This window comes from Tigriopus californicus, chromosome 10 (genome assembly GCF_007210705.1).
Source record: "Tigriopus californicus strain San Diego chromosome 10, Tcal_SD_v2.1, whole genome shotgun sequence".
In the NCBI taxonomy this organism is placed as follows: domain Eukaryota; kingdom Metazoa; phylum Arthropoda; class Copepoda; order Harpacticoida; family Harpacticidae; genus Tigriopus; species Tigriopus californicus.
Genome location: NC_081449.1, coordinates 8,654,603 through 8,669,650, shown reverse-complemented (window position 1 = coordinate 8,669,650; position 15,048 = coordinate 8,654,603). Strand labels below are relative to the sequence as shown.

At 48.2% G+C, this 15,048-nt stretch overlaps 4 protein-coding genes across 4 annotated transcripts; 2 read left to right on the top strand and 2 right to left on the bottom strand.

The window, feature by feature from the left end:
• Positions 1-1,261: 1,261 nt before the first annotated feature.
• LOC131887664 (glycogen synthase kinase-3 beta-like) lies at positions 1,262-3,079 on the top strand. The gene is made up of 2 exons (XM_059236308.1): positions 1,262-1,510; positions 1,678-3,079. The coding sequence occupies exons 1-2, from the start codon at positions 1,262-1,264 to the stop codon at positions 2,842-2,844; spliced, it is 1,416 nt and encodes a 471-aa protein (XP_059092291.1). The 3' UTR covers positions 2,845-3,079.
• On the bottom strand, positions 2,339-6,418 carry LOC131887662 (F-box/LRR-repeat protein 4-like). The gene is made up of 6 exons (XM_059236306.1): positions 5,870-6,418; positions 5,659-5,714; positions 5,414-5,579; positions 5,125-5,310; positions 4,293-5,040; positions 2,339-4,203 (listed from the first exon to the last, which is right to left on the bottom strand). The coding sequence occupies exons 1-6, from the start codon at positions 6,087-6,089 to the stop codon at positions 3,696-3,698; spliced, it is 1,884 nt and encodes a 627-aa protein (XP_059092289.1). The 5' UTR covers positions 6,090-6,418; the 3' UTR covers positions 2,339-3,695.
• A 547-nt stretch (positions 6,419-6,965) lies between these two features.
• LOC131887663 (jmjC domain-containing histone demethylation protein 1-like) lies at positions 6,966-11,728 on the top strand. Its single transcript, XM_059236307.1, has 4 exons — positions 6,966-7,560; positions 7,668-7,947; positions 8,023-8,774; positions 8,840-11,728. Exons 1-4 carry the CDS (start codon positions 7,249-7,251, stop codon positions 9,236-9,238), a joined length of 1,743 nt encoding a protein of 580 aa, XP_059092290.1. The 5' UTR covers positions 6,966-7,248; the 3' UTR covers positions 9,239-11,728.
• Positions 10,209-11,831, bottom strand: LOC131887667 (26S proteasome regulatory subunit 8). Its single transcript, XM_059236310.1, has 3 exons — positions 11,276-11,831; positions 10,997-11,185; positions 10,209-10,907 (listed from the first exon to the last, which is right to left on the bottom strand). Exons 1-3 carry the CDS (start codon positions 11,681-11,683, stop codon positions 10,278-10,280), a joined length of 1,227 nt encoding a protein of 408 aa, XP_059092293.1. The 5' UTR covers positions 11,684-11,831; the 3' UTR covers positions 10,209-10,277.
• Positions 11,832-15,048: the final 3,217 nt, after the last annotated feature.

Below are 15,048 nucleotides of genomic sequence, written 5' to 3'. Positions count from 1 at the left end.
CGGGCGGGCCAGGACTGTTCCCCCGACAATCGGCTAACTGCGTACTAGACCAGTTGCTGGGCAACCAGCCGGCTGCTTAGTCCCTGTGATAGTCTGTCTGTCAGTTTGTCAGAGCTTCATGTGATGGCCTGGGCTGTCTGAGAGAGAGAAAAGGAGAGGAGCGACTTCTTCCATGATGAATGGGTTCAATTGGCAGCTGAGCCGGCGGGCGGTGGAGGCAGGGAGAAAGATGGAGCTAGGCTACCAGGAGTGAAACAATCTGGGTTGAACGCGTTGAACGTGACGATCGGCACGAGCAAAAGAGGGAGGCGAGAAGGGTGAGAGCGAGATGACGGACGGACACCACTGTGACGGACACCCCCGAGGACGGGCCCTTGACTGGCCCTGCCTTGGCTGGTTTGGTCGGCTGTGGAGAGGCTTCTGCTTGTGTGCCAGAGAGTCAGGCAGCCAGCGAGCCAGCCACTAAGCCAGTGAGTGCGCCAGTGAGTGCGCCAGTGAGTGCGCCAGTGAGGCAGGCAGGCAGGCAGCCGAGGCGGCAGGCAGCCGAGGCGGCAGGCAGCCGAGGCGGCAGGCTGAGAGGCAGTGGATCTCCAGGAGATCAGCTCGAACAAGAAGACGAAAACGACGACGGAGTGGAGCTCCGAACCCCAAGTCGAGCTTCAAGCCCAGGGAATCGAGTGCCATCGTCATCGCCCTTGGCCCCCATCCCCCTGCCTCTCCGACCTCGTCCCTTCCCCCAGAGGTTTCAGGTGTCCCAGGGATCGGTGGCGCCGTGAGTGTTGTACGGGTGTCCTGGCTACGGCTGTTAGCCAGTGTCGTAGGTGTTCCCAGGCAGAAGAAGAAGAAGAAGAAGAAGAGGAGGAGAAGGAACGGAAACAACAAGAACAAGGGGAAGAAGAGTAGTGGAGGTGGTGGTGGTGGTAGTGGCCGTGGTAGTGACGGTGAACCACCCACGCACATGTCCCCCGGCCCTTATTCCACTTATCCCTTCAGAGAGAAGCCCAAGCCCGTGCTACTCCTATCGGACCGGAGCCGCCGCAATTTCATCCATTTCGTGGTGACGAGGGTTGCCCTGCCCCAACCCTCAGTGAGACGGAGATTTAGCTATCTGACAGCTTGCTCGATTGATTCTTCGGGCCAACAATCTGTCGATTAATTGGTGGAGCAGATCGATCGGCCGTTGATCCGGAGTTGGGAATTGCCCGCAAGCTTTGGCCCAAGCCATAGCGTGTCCCTCGCGACCACCGATCGTTGGAAGTGCATGCAGTACCAGGGGTGTGGGTGTCTATGCGTGATTCGAAGATTCATTGAATTGATTGAACGTTGGATCATCACCATCATGAGTAATCGACCTCGCACCACGTCCTTCGTGGAGGGCAGTAAAGCGGCCAATACCAATTTCGGTGGTCTCAAGATCTCTTCCAAGGATGGGAGCAAGGTGATGACGGTGATAGCCAGTCCGGGCCAAGGGCCTGATCGATCGACCGAGGTCTCCTATACCGATACCAAGGTAAGAGGATTCTTCCGATTTGCGTTAAGCCTGTGGTAATATAAGATATATGGAATCCCAAAGGAGGAGAGCCCTCGACAGTCAGTTCACGCTCTGCCTGTTCGCAAGCTTTGGTTAGACATGTCGTCAATTGGCCTATGGGCTGATCCTTAGTGGTTTATTTTCAGGTCATAGGCAATGGAAGTTTCGGAGTGGTGTACCAAGCCAAATTATGCGAGACGGGCGAGATGGTGGCCATCAAAAAGGTGTTGCAGGACAAGCGGTTCAAAAATCGCGAACTCCAAATCATGCGACGCCTCGAGCACTGCAACATAGTCAAGCTCATGTACTTTTTCTACACGTCAGGCGAAAAGAAAGACGAGATCTATTTAAACCTGGTCCTGGAATTCATTCCCGAGACGCTTTACAAGGTGGCCCGTCAGTACTCGAAGAGTAAACACACCATCCCCGTCACGTTCATCAAACTGTACATGTACCAGCTGTTCCGTAGCTTGGCCTACATCCATTCTCAGGGTATCTGTCATCGCGACATCAAGCCCCAGAATTTGCTCCTGGATCCGGATTCGGGCATCCTCAAGCTCTGCGACTTTGGGAGCGCCAAGCACCTGGTGCGGGGCGAGCCCAACGTTTCGTACATCTGCTCGCGATACTACCGCGCTCCCGAGCTCATCTTCGGGGCCACGGATTACACAACCAATATTGACGTGTGGAGCGCCGGTTGCGTGTTCGCCGAGCTCATGTTAGGACAGCCCATATTTCCTGGGGACTCCGGCGTCGATCAGTTGGTCGAGATCATCAAAGTGCTGGGTACGCCCACACGAGAGCAGATCAAGGAAATGAACCCCAACTACACAGAGTTCAAGTTTCCTCAAATTAAGGCTCATCCGTGGCAGAAGGTGTTCCGCGCTCGCACCTCCCCCGAGGCCATCGATCTGGTGTCCAGACTCCTGGAGTACACACCCTCGGCCCGAATCACCCCCTTGCAGGCATGTGCCCACACTTTCTTTGATGAATTAAGAGAGCCGGGCACCAAGTTGCCCAATTCGAGAGACTTGCCACCTCTGTTCAACTTCACGGAAAATGAACTGAAGATCCAGCCCTCGCTTAACAGTCAGCTTGTCCCAGCTCACTTGTCCCAAGCGGGCAGCGGAGCCTCGGCCTCAGGATCGATCTCGGGGGCTGGAGGAGTCGGTGAGGCGGCGGGTGGCCCAGGGGCGTCCATTGAGGATGCCGGGGGTGTCGGAGGAGGGGCGGGAAAAGACTCGGCCATGGCTCAAGGATCCCCGAACAGTTCCAATGCTCCACATGTTGGAGGTGGCAACAGCGCGAGTTGAAGAGCGTCAAAGGCGCGGACAAATCTTTCGAAGAATGAAACTTAGACAAAACATGAAAAGAAACAACACGAAGAAGAAGAAGAAAAATAATGCTAGAAAACACACCTCTTTCGTCTCATATTATTATTCCTACCACTATCATTTCCTTTCCTGGTATAATATTTAACTTGTTTTTGACATTGAATGAGCATTTAGTGCTTCACTCTTGAGTTGAAAATACACGACAAAAAGCGTTCGTTTGGGACTGTTTGTTTAAGCGAACGACATCGGAAAATGGAACAATTCTCGTACCAACTTTGATTGTTAAGTATCGCTCGTGATTTACAAACAACCCTCCTCGCCCATTCGCAACATTAAGCCCCACCCATCCACACCGAAAACCCTCTCTAATTATAACTCGACCAGAACAAGTCATTGTCTACTCCTCTCCCTCAGATTTGAACGGGTCCATCAATTGATACCTTTTGCAACTCGCAGTTTACCAAGCAAAGATGCGACGCAAGATATTGTTCCCTCATTACTTGGTTAGCATCGGAGTATATATAAAACATATATAAATAAACCATACTTGTTCCAAAAGTCTTCCTGCCTTTTTTTATTTTTGGGTCCTATGTAGGATGGGTGGCTAGATTCTCGATCGGACATCGAGACCACTGAAGCCAGGATTATATATCGTCCAATTTTTTCGACATGCAGCCGTCATCAAGTCCGGTCTCGTATAGAGCTTGTGGGCTATACGTTTCGTGGAGAAAGGCCAGCAAGAATACCGGGTTAAGCACCAGCCACCTCTCCGTTGTTTGGTAGAGCATAAGGTATCCCCAAATGCATTCATTGTTTTGCTTTGGACGGGGTCATAAATTGGACGAGGAAACAAAATGACAAGCCGGGTAGAACGTCTTGAGCTCGTTGAGAAACAAGGGATCCTCCAATAACTCGCAGTAACTCACGTCCAACAGACTTAGCCGGCTACAATCACGTAGAAGCGTGCGTATAGCCCCCACTCCGACATTTTTAGTCCCCATTATATCCAATTGTTCGAGCCTCGGCAGCTTGGCTGCCATGGCCAAGATATCTCTATCCGTGGTTTGGCGATGAGCGGTTAGGAAAACCTTCTCGAGACGTGGGCACTTTTGAGTCAATCGAACCAGGGATCCGGTGGTGGCATCCACAGAAGTGCACCAACCCAGATCCAATTCTCGTAAGAAAGGCAACTGGCATAGCGAGTCGACCCCAGACCATGTAAGGGACGAGTTTCTCCACATTTCCAAGGCGACCAAATTTGGACAATGAACGGACAAGGCTTCAGCAGTTTCATCACCGTCAATCAACCGACACGCAGACACGTTTAACATGAGGAGTCTACAGAGCGAAAAAGAGACACCTTTCACTTGTAGTCGAGAATGACAGTTTGAAGCAAGGTTTGAAACCAAGCCAAGAGTACTACTTACCCTTCATTGCTCCGGATCAATGTATTTAGTTCTCGCTGACCTATGCGAGTTCGATAAAGATTGAGGAGTTTCAATTTTCGGAGCTCAGACAAAGTGCTAAAATCTCGCGAGTCCAAAAGGTGACAGTTCGAGAGATTCAACTCCACCAGATCCGAGCATGAGCGGGCTAGTTGAGTTAAAACCGGGGCATTGGCAACGTGACAATTAGAGAGGCGCAACTGGCGTAAGCTTGAGCCAATCGTCGCTAGAAACGTAGCCAGAGCACCTGACGAGATCTTTCCGTAGTTTCCGCACCACGACAAATTGAGATACGTGGTGAGGGTCATTTTGGGCGCCAAGCTTTCAAGGGTAAGATCACAGACTGAGTGAAACAACGACTTTAGACAAACATTCGAATAGAGCTTGGGATCCTGAGCAATATCACAAAAGAGCTTGCACACTCGAGCACATTTTCGCAGGGACCAAAGATCCAGTCTTTGGAAAATCATGAACAAAACCTCCCTGGGAAGCGAGGCAAATGAGCTTTGGCATTCAAGAGATACATTGGCCGTCAAAATCGGTTCACATGAAGAGGACTCTGCAAAAGTTTGCAACTCGGATAAACTGGTCGTGGAAAGATTGGTTCCGAGTAAGGCGAGAAACCCGGGGTCTTGCGACGAACCCGCTTTGATTCTCAGATCCAACACCATTCGCAGTATTGGATTTGAAGCGAGCAGCGAAGAATGGGTGGTCGTTTGAGGATACGATCCTGGAAAGAGAGAACATGAGCCCTTCACAGATTGAGGCCACGAGTTTACTCTTCATTCAACTGCGTGGAAATCCAAGGCGTTACCTAAAAGAGCCACTGCGTCTATTTCCGGATGATTGGTAGCGCAACGATGATCAAATATGACGCGCACCATTTGAATGGGCCAAGGTGATTCTAGTAGGGGCGGTGAGAAGGCCCGGGGTTGATGTCCAGGAAATTCAGGATCAGAGGGTGATCGCCAAAGAAGCGTCCAATTCCCGAGGCAATCTCCTAAACGAAAAAAGACCCAGTGAAAGATGGTTGATCCAGGGCCTCCTCACGACCGGTGAGGGATTGAGTAGGAGACTGAACGCCTGGCCGAGCTTGGTCTTACCGCCCCAAATTTCGCGGACACAGCCCGGATTGTAGGTCTCATAGATGTAAATGGCAATGCCTATGACGGAATGAGGGTAGAGCAAGTCCACAAAGTTCAAATACCCATGGCAAGGGCAATCAGGGTAGGTGCAACCCCGTTGTGAAGTGTATTGGCCGGTGGGGCTCTAACCAACCGGTGGGCGTGAAAGGAAGAGAAACAACGTGAAAACAGGAGGAATGTCCGTCCCATCCTATGGAGCTCACCAGCTTCTCCCAAAATGGACCATAGCTCATAAGCACGAAAGTCTGAGGCGAATCACCTAAAACCACCCAAAAACGGAGTTGGAGAAGGAAGGTAGGGAAGAGAAGAGAAAGAAAGACAAGGTCAAGGCCAATGGCACATAAAACGCATTCGGCATTAATACGTATTGATAGGCATTAATTGCGGGCCAAGACTGTACAAAAGCGGTCCCACCGTAAGACGGAAATTGAGCGGGTAAGCCGAGGCAATTGGCGGCCGTGTAGGAGAAACTTGCGTCGGAACCGTACTGGGCGGAGAAATCCAAAACCCGTTGGGCATATTGCTCCACAAACAGGACAGTGGACGGATCCGGCGGCCACGCTCCGGACCGCCAATCCCCAACTGCTCGAGGCCCATTGATCCCATCTTTGGCCTTGACTGCATCGACTGCCATGGCTGGACCTGATATGACTGGATATGGGCCTACTGGCACCGTGAGCGAAATCCGATCGAGTTGAGCGAACCACCTGGTTACCAACTGGTTCAGCCAGGGTTCAGCCCGACTCCATAGTTCATGGCTTAGAAAAATGGGTTTTTTATTTGTTCTGGGTCGCCTTGATGTTGATTCTCGAGAGCTAAATCATAAAGGATGTAAGGCCTAGAAGGTCCAATGCGAGTAAGCCAGGCCAACCCGTTTTATTAAGAGCTAGCTGAGGTTGCAAGCTGAACGGCTGTTCGAGTCTAGTTTCTGATTGTAGAGGCGCTGCCCTCAATCGGATGGAGTCGCACTGTTCCGATCCAGTTACCGATTTAGCTGCTGTAAAAAAACACAACAGACTGTCTTATCTATTTGGGTTTTATGTTTAAGGGTAAGTTCGATTGGATTGATCCTTGTTATGGCTCAACAAAAACAAAGTATTCAGGGTGATGGAAGCCGGGAAGACATCTGATTTTAAACAATGGCCACAATCCTCGGACCTAACGGATACTTATGATGGAATATTTCGGCCTAGAATTGAGCTGTCTAACGCCTTTCTTTCATTTTGGTGATGCTCCACTGACACGCAAGTGAAAAGGCGGAATCGGGAACCCCATGAGGTCACGTCAGCCATTGCCTGTGTCTCGTAATGGTTAGTAAAGGGGAAGGTTGTCATTAATGGTCTAGTACATTAATTGTCCCCAAGTTTTGTTAACTTGGTCTTTTTCGTGCTTCGGTTGTCCTCAATCCAGAAATATAGTTTGAACTCAATGGGTATCACGTGATGAGATTATATTGAGCTATTAGCCGATAGCCATTGGCCGTGTTTAGCCACCCTGACGACCGCGACTGACTAAGCAGAAGTCAGGAAAGACTTCTACAGCATCCATCCATCCTTAGGAAAGACGGAAAAGATCTTAAGCCTAGAGAGGGAAGGCGGAAAAGACCGGGAACTAATTAGGGAGATCATTGATTCTAGTCCCACCACCCCAGGTTCCATCCACCTGTCTATCAAGCGCCACCCACCGGCGGGACTCGCTCCGAGCGAGCGGGATTTGGACACCTCCTCACCCTCGCTCGCTGGCTCGCTCGCTCACTCAACGGCGGCATTGGCGGCATTGGCGGCATTCACAACATGACCTCGGGAGGGGGGAATGTGGCGGCCGCTCCACCACTCCAGTCGGCCCCCACGGATGTGGAAACTCAGGCTGAGGGCCGGCGGACGGCCCCCGGCTCCCACCCCTTGTCCCGCTTGTCCACTTGTTCGGCCGAGGCGTGTCCGTCGCGTTACACCAACCCATCGTTGGTGTTAGACTTGGAAGGCAAGCGTGTGAGCGTGGTCCAGTTCCAAAAGCAAGGCTTCCATCATCCTATTCACGTGGCCGACAGCCTGGCCGACTTGCAATTCGAGCCCACCAATGCTGCCGACGAGATGATGTACCCCAAGGTGAGTCAGTCGTCCGTTCGTCCGTCGGTCGGTCGGTCTAAACCGTTGGAATCAGGGAAGCCCCGGCGTTGGAACGAGATGAGTTCAATGACACCCCTGGGTTTTAGGTTCAAAAGTACTGCTGGATGTCGGTGAGTGGCGCCTGGGTCGACTTTCGCTTGGAAATGGGTGGAGCGAGTTCATGGAATTACGTGCATTCGGGGGTACTCGTCATCTGGCTGATACCACCTACGGATGAGAACTTGCAACGATTCGAAGATTGGGCGGCAGGCGACACGCCTCAAGATCGATTCTTGCCGGAGATGGTGGATGCCTGCACGCGCTTCGAGCTCCACCGCGGGCATACCTTATTCATACCCGCGGGTTGGATCCACGCCATTTTTTCTGGTAATTTTTAGGAGTCTCATAGCCTTTTGGCCTGGCTTGATCTTAATTCACGGGTTTACGTGTCTTTTGTTTCAGTCCACGATACTATCGCGTTTCGAGGCAAGTTTCTTCACTCCTTCGGCATAGAGAAGCAGCTACAGGCCGCCTACATCGAAGAAGTCCTCAAGATACCTCAGGAACGCCGCTACCCGTTTTTCACGGAGCTGCAGTGGTACGTGCTGGACCGTTATGTCCATTGTGTTTTGGGGCGAACCCGTCTGGATCTGCCGGAAGAAGAGAAACGCCGCATTCGATTAGAGAAAGGCGACACGGTGGATGCCAATGAGGAAGTCTTTCGACTTTCGTCCGTGGTTGTGAGTGATGACAATGCCCGCGTGCATTTAACCCTCTCCGAGCTCCACGGGCTGAAGTTCATCATCATGTACCTGCATCATTTGCCCAATAGTAAGAAGAGCGTTCCATTGATGTTGCCCGATCCCATTAGCATCATCAAGGATGTGCGAGAACTCGTGCTGGAACACAACCAAGATTGCCCTGAAGCCGCCGCTACTGGTCGATACATCATAAATTGGGGCGCTCAAGGCAAACGAGGTCGAAAGAGTGGCTTGTCCAAGCAGGCCCTCATGGAAATCAAACATCAGAAAAAGACCTTGGCCGATACCACGCGGAAACTACAGAAGAACCTCTCGAGTACAAGTAGCCGAAGGCGGAGAGTTCGTTGTAAAACTTGTCAAGCTTGCGTTGGAGGAGATTGTCAAGTCTGTGCCTATTGCAAGGATATGGTCAAATATGGCGGTCCAGGTCGAATGAAACAGACTTGTGAAAAGGTGAGGAGGGCCTCCTAAAGCATGCGTAGAGGGATTATTTATCACTAGGTATGTTCTTTTTTCAGCGCCGATGCCTTCACCCGCAATTGCCCGTTTGCGCTCATTGTTCCATTTGCATGTTGGATGGGTGGTTTAAAGAACCAAAGTTGCAGAGTAAAGATGTAGATCGACCCTCTACCGACGATCCGCCCAATTTGTACGAATGCACAGTATGTCTCGACATCGTGCATCCAGAATGTGCCGAGAAATCCTCCGGATTGGGAAATATCAATAAGGACTTGAGCAACTCATGGGAGTGTGCCAAATGCTCGCGGTCCGGATTCTCACAAGTGCCCAGTCGGCATACAGCTAGCAAAAAGCGCCCTCTGAACAATCGGGAAGAGGGTGGCAATAACGACGATCACCCACCACAGTCCTCCGACCTTATTTTGGGCGGATCCTCCGAGAAAGTGCGCAAAACTTAAGCTTCGTCCTAGGGATAATTGACTTTACATATAACTATTTATACACACAATATTCATCAAATATGTGCATGCCTTAATGTCACCATTCCAATTGTTCAATCAAAAAGCGTTACCTTAGTCAGGGACGACGTTATCACTGGAGGGATGGTAAAGTGGGGGAATGTAACTTTTATCCACAATCAAATGTGGGTGTTAAAAGCAATAAGCTCATAAAAGTCAGCAAATGTGTACAAAATGACTGCCTTAGCACCACGTTGGCAGGCTCTTACTACTGATGTAGGGCAAGTAGTCCGGTGCTTAACTTGCCCAAGTAGGAACTTGCCCCAACTTGGGTTTGTACACAGACACTTGAGGGGAAAATGGTGTGGCCAAACTTACGCGACAAATTTTATACCAGGGCAAATTAAATCAAGTTATACAAGAAAAGCAATAATGTGCACCAACAGTGACGCAGCAATGTGGTTTTGGTTCAACGACTGGTTTGTTTCTAGCAATCTAAATGTAGCTACGAAGAAAAAATCCTCATTTTGCGGTTTTCCTCAGCTAACCGTCTGGGCTACCTACGTTAACAATGTATCTCTGCTTGGGCTAAGCTTGCCCAAGTTCTAGTACTTGGCCAAGCTTTGCTTGTAAACAATCAGTACTTGGGGTGTCTGTGATGACTTGCTACTTGCCCTTTTCCCATCAGTAGCTCTTACTAACGTGGTGCTAGCTCATTCACTTGGTGCTCTAATCCAAAAAGAACTCAAGAGCTTCAAATTCTCAATTTTTAACAAAGAAGTTCGATTATGGATTTAACCTTAATCGAACTTCTAAAGCTTTTCGATGTCTCTAAATGGGTTCACTCATGTGAAGGGAAATGCATTAGATTGATTAGGAAGGAATTGCTCATTTTCCCGCACTATCCTCTCTGTCCAATGGTGACGTCGGTCTTGGCTTTATCAATATCGGAATAATCGAGACCTCGACCTCTCGGTCTGTGTAATTTATTCAATCTACATGTAATAAAAATGACACCCAGAGAGGAAGAGAGCCATGTTCACTTGAATAACTTTTTGACGGACATGTTCTTTTCTGAATCTTTCTGCATGATTTTGGCCACGGCCATTTCGAAATCCTCTTGGGTGACGTGAACGCGCCGCTCACGGAGGGCGTACATGCCCGCTTCAGTGCACACACCCTTGACCTCGGCACCGGATGCACCGGGCATGAGTTCGGCGATCTTTTTCAAGTTTATTCCGCGCGTGAGGTTCATCTTCCGCGAGTGGATCTTGAGGATGTCTAACCTGGCGTCCTCGTTGGGTGGAGGAAACTCTATTTTTCGGTCAATACGACCGGGTCGAAGGAGAGCAGAGTCGAGAATATCGATTCGATTGGTAGCCATGATGACTTTGATGTTCTTGGTGGCCTCGAACCCGTCCAACTGGTTGAGCAGCTCCAACATGGTGCGCTGGACCTCGGAGTCACCGCCGCCTCCCGATTCAATTCGAGACGAGCCAATCGAGTCGATCTCGTCCATGAAGATAATGGAGGGCGCGTGTTCACGGGCCATGACGAAGAGCTCTCGAACCATGCGGGATCCTTCGCCGATGAACTTCTGCACCAGTTCAGAGCCGGACACACGAATGAAGGTACATTCGGTATGATGGGCCACGGCACGCGCCAACAACTAGAGAGAAGGAGGAGCGGTAACGTGAGTTTAACGGATGGGAAACAACGATTGCATTTAGCCCAACAAGGCTGTGGTGTCGGTCTTACGGTTTTGCCCGTGCCGGGTGGGCCATACAGTAGCACGCCTTTGGGTTGGGCGATGCCCAGTGCGTCAAAGAGCTCGGGATGCTTGACGGGTAGTTCGATGACCTCCTTGATCTCTTTGATCTGCTTCTGAAGTCCTCCTACCATCTCGTAGGTGGAGTCCGGAACCTTTTCCACCATCATGAGTGACACCTACAAGATACATGATGCATGGGAAAAGAAACATGTAAAGACGGAAGTGCCCTTGGAAGCAACGGATTGTACGGAATGGACCGGACTCACCAGGGGATCGACTTTGTTGGGCAGGATCTTGTGGAGCGTGTAGCTATCGTTGCGGAGGGCCACCCGACAATTGGGCGTGATATCGTTGACGTCGATGTTCTTATCCAGATCGACGACGAATTTTCCCTCGGGATGGACTTTGACCAGGACCTTCTTCTTGTCCATGGCCTTGACCACCTCACCCACATAGGATCCTTGCTCTTGGAGGAGTTGGAGCTCCTCGCGTAGCATGCGCACCTTCGCGTTGAGCTCATTGCGTTGGGCTTGGAGGCGACGCAGGTTCTGGTTCTTCTCCGACACCGTCAACTCCAAGTCCTCAATCTTGGTCACATAGTACTGCTTCAAGCCGCCCAATGGGTTACTCGGGCTCAACACGCCCTTCTCCGACGAGGATGAGGATGATAGCATGCTCCCGCGAATGGGACGGATGGACCCTTGGAAATCCTTTAGAATCGAAAACAACGGCGAAATCAGTCAGGCCGATGTTCCTAGGAGACGGGGGAACAGAATCAGAATGACTCGGCTCTTCTCCTTTGTATTGAGCGGTGGGACCTGGGATCCTAGCATGCATGGAAGGATGCAAGGAAGGAAGCCACTCACTGCCTTTCTCGCCTTCTGCCCACTGCCCACTGCCCACTGCCCACTGCCCACTCCCGAACACCGTCAAAAGTCATCAACACAGTCACCAGGCTAGCCAAAAGTATTCGGAAAGGCCAAAACTTTGGCCACGGTATTAGAGAGTTTTTGTATTCAACTCAAAGATCAAGTGGAAAAATCCAGATATTGGTTAAGGCCAGAGAATTTCTATCATGAGTGGCCATTGTTCATTTTTCTACTCTCATATTGGGTCCATTTCAGTTGTTGTTCAAATTTTCTTATTTTGGTGTGATTTTAACCCTGTCTAAAGGGCAGATCGCTGATTCATAGAGTTCATGGGCTACGGAACCTTTGAAAAGCTCAGACCCTCTAAAACCTCTCAACAATCGATCTGAACCAAGGGGGGCGCGTTCGGCTTGTTATGGCTTACAATTCGCCAGATGTCGCTCCAAACGCCTACATGGGCAGAACAAGGGATGTTCGTGTTCACAATGTATAGGGACTGTCAAGTCGGAATAGATCAGTTTTCACTCACGAAACCTGTCAAGTTTCGTTTTGTTTTGGGAGGGCGACGAAACATAAACAAAACAAACATTGCTCACATGGGATGGAAAATCAAAACCATATTAATCTTCAAAGTGAATCCTTTCTAGAGAAGAATGAAACCTCGGTGAAAACTAAGTATCCTGAAGACTGTTTCTCAGTTTAAATTCAAAACTTCAATTATCACCATGTCAGCCCCAGCAATTGTCATTGACGTTGGTGGGTTCTTGACAATTTCTGGTCTTAATTTCCGTGCGGGAATGGCCAAAAACGGTGAAAGTATTTTTCAAAACTTACTCAATGTGCAAGAAGTTCNGGTGAAAGTATTTTTCAAAACTTACTCAATGTGCAAGAAGTTCAAAGACCAAGGCAACTTTCCACCATCTCAGCCAAGATTCTTTGCACAATGAACATTCAAGGAGCTCTTTACACCCTCATCTTTGACCTTGATTCCAACCAAAAAGTTGTTGATGCAAGATGTTCATGTGTGGCCGGTATTTGTGGACAGTGCAGCCTTATATTTTTTTGTCCATCATGAACGTCCAGAAGGACAAACTGATCAAAGCCAAGTTTGGAAGCGTCCTTCAGATCTTCTTCAAAAAAAAATATCCAAAGAAGAACAAAAAATGTCTTTCTTGAAAGAGTCGCAGAATCTTGACAAAATGAAAATTATTGCCAAACAGCTCTGTAAATTCGGATTAGAAAAGTTGTCTGTTTTCAAGAGCCTTACAATTAAAAAGCCTGTTGTTCTGACTCAGGCTAAACTTAAATTACATCAGCAAATTGCGACCCTGTTTGAAAACCCGTTGATTTTTCCAGAGACTCACTTGGACAGATCCATGGACATTGTCAATGACCAAGAGCTAGCCTTTTGCAATACTCATGTCGCTTGCGATCCTGTGAAGGCCTTCAACATTTGTTGTGATATTCTTGGTCAACCACACAATCCGGAAAGGTTCTTGCAACTGAAGTTTTGAATATCAGCATCTCAAGCTTGATTGGTTGCTGTCCGGATCATCACTTTTTTCATTTTGGACGAAATGCACTGAGCAAATCCTAGCATCTATAGAAACAAATAGACATTTAGACTCCTAAACTATTCCTTTTCTCTTACCTGGTCCCTGTGACCATTTACTGGAACAACGGTCATCTTGCTCACGTTTCACGGACTGAATCCAAAGCTGTCTTATGGCTTCATTTGCAGGAAATCAATGAAGCTTGATTCCTTGAGCTGAAAGTTTTTAATAGAATTTTGACATCCAACGAGACAACGTTAATGACCTCCAACCATTCTCTTGTCTAATTTCAATTTTCAATGGAAAAGATGAGACGGAAGCTTTTCTGTTTTTGTTTCTTGATGCATTTTTCGCGCCCTCCCAATGCACTGCATGTTATTGTCTACATTTTAAACTGAGAAACAGTCTTCACGATTCTTAGTTTTCACCGAGGTTTCATTCTTCTCTTGAAAGGATTCATTTTGAAGATTAATATGGTTTTGATTTTCCATCCCATGTGAGTAATGTTTGTTTTGTTTATGTTTCGTCGCCCTCCCAAAACAAAACGAAACTTGACAGGTTTCGTGAGTGAAAACTGATCTATTCCGACTTAACAGTCCCTATAGTGTGCGTTCAAAGATGCTTTATAAAGATGCTTTATTAAGCATCCCTTGGCGCGTCTATGCAAGAAAATTTATGTCAAAGTGCTTGCCGAACAATTTGGGAAACGTTTAGTTTATGACAAACAGCGGCCAGTAGATTTAACGACATAAACTAAAAAATAGCAGATATTTGGCTCATGGGTGAGTAATTGATTTTTTTACTGAAACGTGTGCCAAAGAGTTTATTCTTTGGTTCAAAACTAAAAAAAATCATGACTAAGACTATGTTTGTGCTAAAAAAAGGAAAAAAATACATGTAACCACTCAAGATAGCCCAAGCTGCCTAAGAGTGCCCTAACGGGCCTGTGACATTATTTTGTCTCCCCACGGTAAGTGAAAAATGGAATCACCTAACCTTTAAAGATCATTCCTCATAGGGCTAAGAGTGGTATCCACAAAATTGATCAGCAATTTTTTGAACACCATGACATGTAATAAGTAATTTCAATATTACAGAGGCAAAAAATCAGAAACCCTCTGATAAAATTATTTCTTGCTCCAACTCAATTTTGTGTGTAAAAGCAATTGAAATTTAAAAATGCACACTTGAAACATTGTTTTGTACATGCACCATTTACAGACTCTTTGTTGAAATTCAATTGAATTTTTTTAGCAATATTGCATCCATCATAGTTCTTGCATTGGATTGTATTTCTATAGCATACCGACATATCACACACATGTCCTGATAAACTCTGACAAGTTCTTGAAAATGCATATCCAAACATTGCAACTAGTCTTTTCCAACACCTATCTTAAGATGGCACTTTAAACTATACAAATCTGGTTCTTGTACTCAAGTTTACAATGAGATTGCATGTTTTGACATTTTTCAACATTTTGGATGCTTTTTTATTGGTGCCATTATGTTTATTCCGGACTCTATTGCTAAATATCCAAATCCCTTGATTTCATAGCCTATCCTTGCAGATTGACCCTTGCCATTTGATGTCTTGTGATGTCACCCACCTAGCAG

Bases quoted from the DNA above. Each gene is read 5' to 3' on its own strand.
- LOC131887664 (XM_059236308.1), top strand. From the start codon at position 1,262: ATGCAGTACCAGGGGTGTGGGTGTCTATGCGTGATTCGAAGATTCATT. The intron at 1,511-1,677 runs GTAAGAGGATTC...GTTTATTTTCAG, and splicing joins TCTCCTATACCGATACCAAG to GTCATAGGCAATGGAAGTTT.
- LOC131887662 (XM_059236306.1), bottom strand. From the start codon at position 6,089: ATGGCAGTCGATGCAGTCAAGGCCAAAGATGGGATCAATGGGCCTCGA. The intron at 5,041-5,124 runs GTAACGCCTTGG...CTCTCTTTCCAG, and splicing joins AGACGCAGTGGCTCTTTTAG to GATCGTATCCTCAAACGACC. The intron at 4,204-4,292 runs GTAAGTAGTACT...TTCGCTCTGTAG, and splicing joins TTGATCCGGAGCAATGAAGG to ACTCCTCATGTTAAACGTGT.
- LOC131887663 (XM_059236307.1), top strand. From the start codon at position 7,249: ATGACCTCGGGAGGGGGGAATGTGGCGGCCGCTCCACCACTCCAGTCG. The intron at 7,948-8,022 runs GTAATTTTTAGG...CTTTTGTTTCAG, and splicing joins GATCCACGCCATTTTTTCTG to TCCACGATACTATCGCGTTT. The intron at 8,775-8,839 runs GTGAGGAGGGCC...TTCTTTTTTCAG, and splicing joins TGAAACAGACTTGTGAAAAG to CGCCGATGCCTTCACCCGCA.
- LOC131887667 (XM_059236310.1), bottom strand. From the start codon at position 11,683: ATGCTATCATCCTCATCCTCGTCGGAGAAGGGCGTGTTGAGCCCGAGT. The intron at 11,186-11,275 runs GTGAGTCCGGTC...TGTATCTTGTAG, and splicing joins CCAACAAAGTCGATCCCCTG to GTGTCACTCATGATGGTGGA. The intron at 10,908-10,996 runs GTAAGACCGACA...CCTTCTCTCTAG, and splicing joins CACCCGGCACGGGCAAAACC to TTGTTGGCGCGTGCCGTGGC.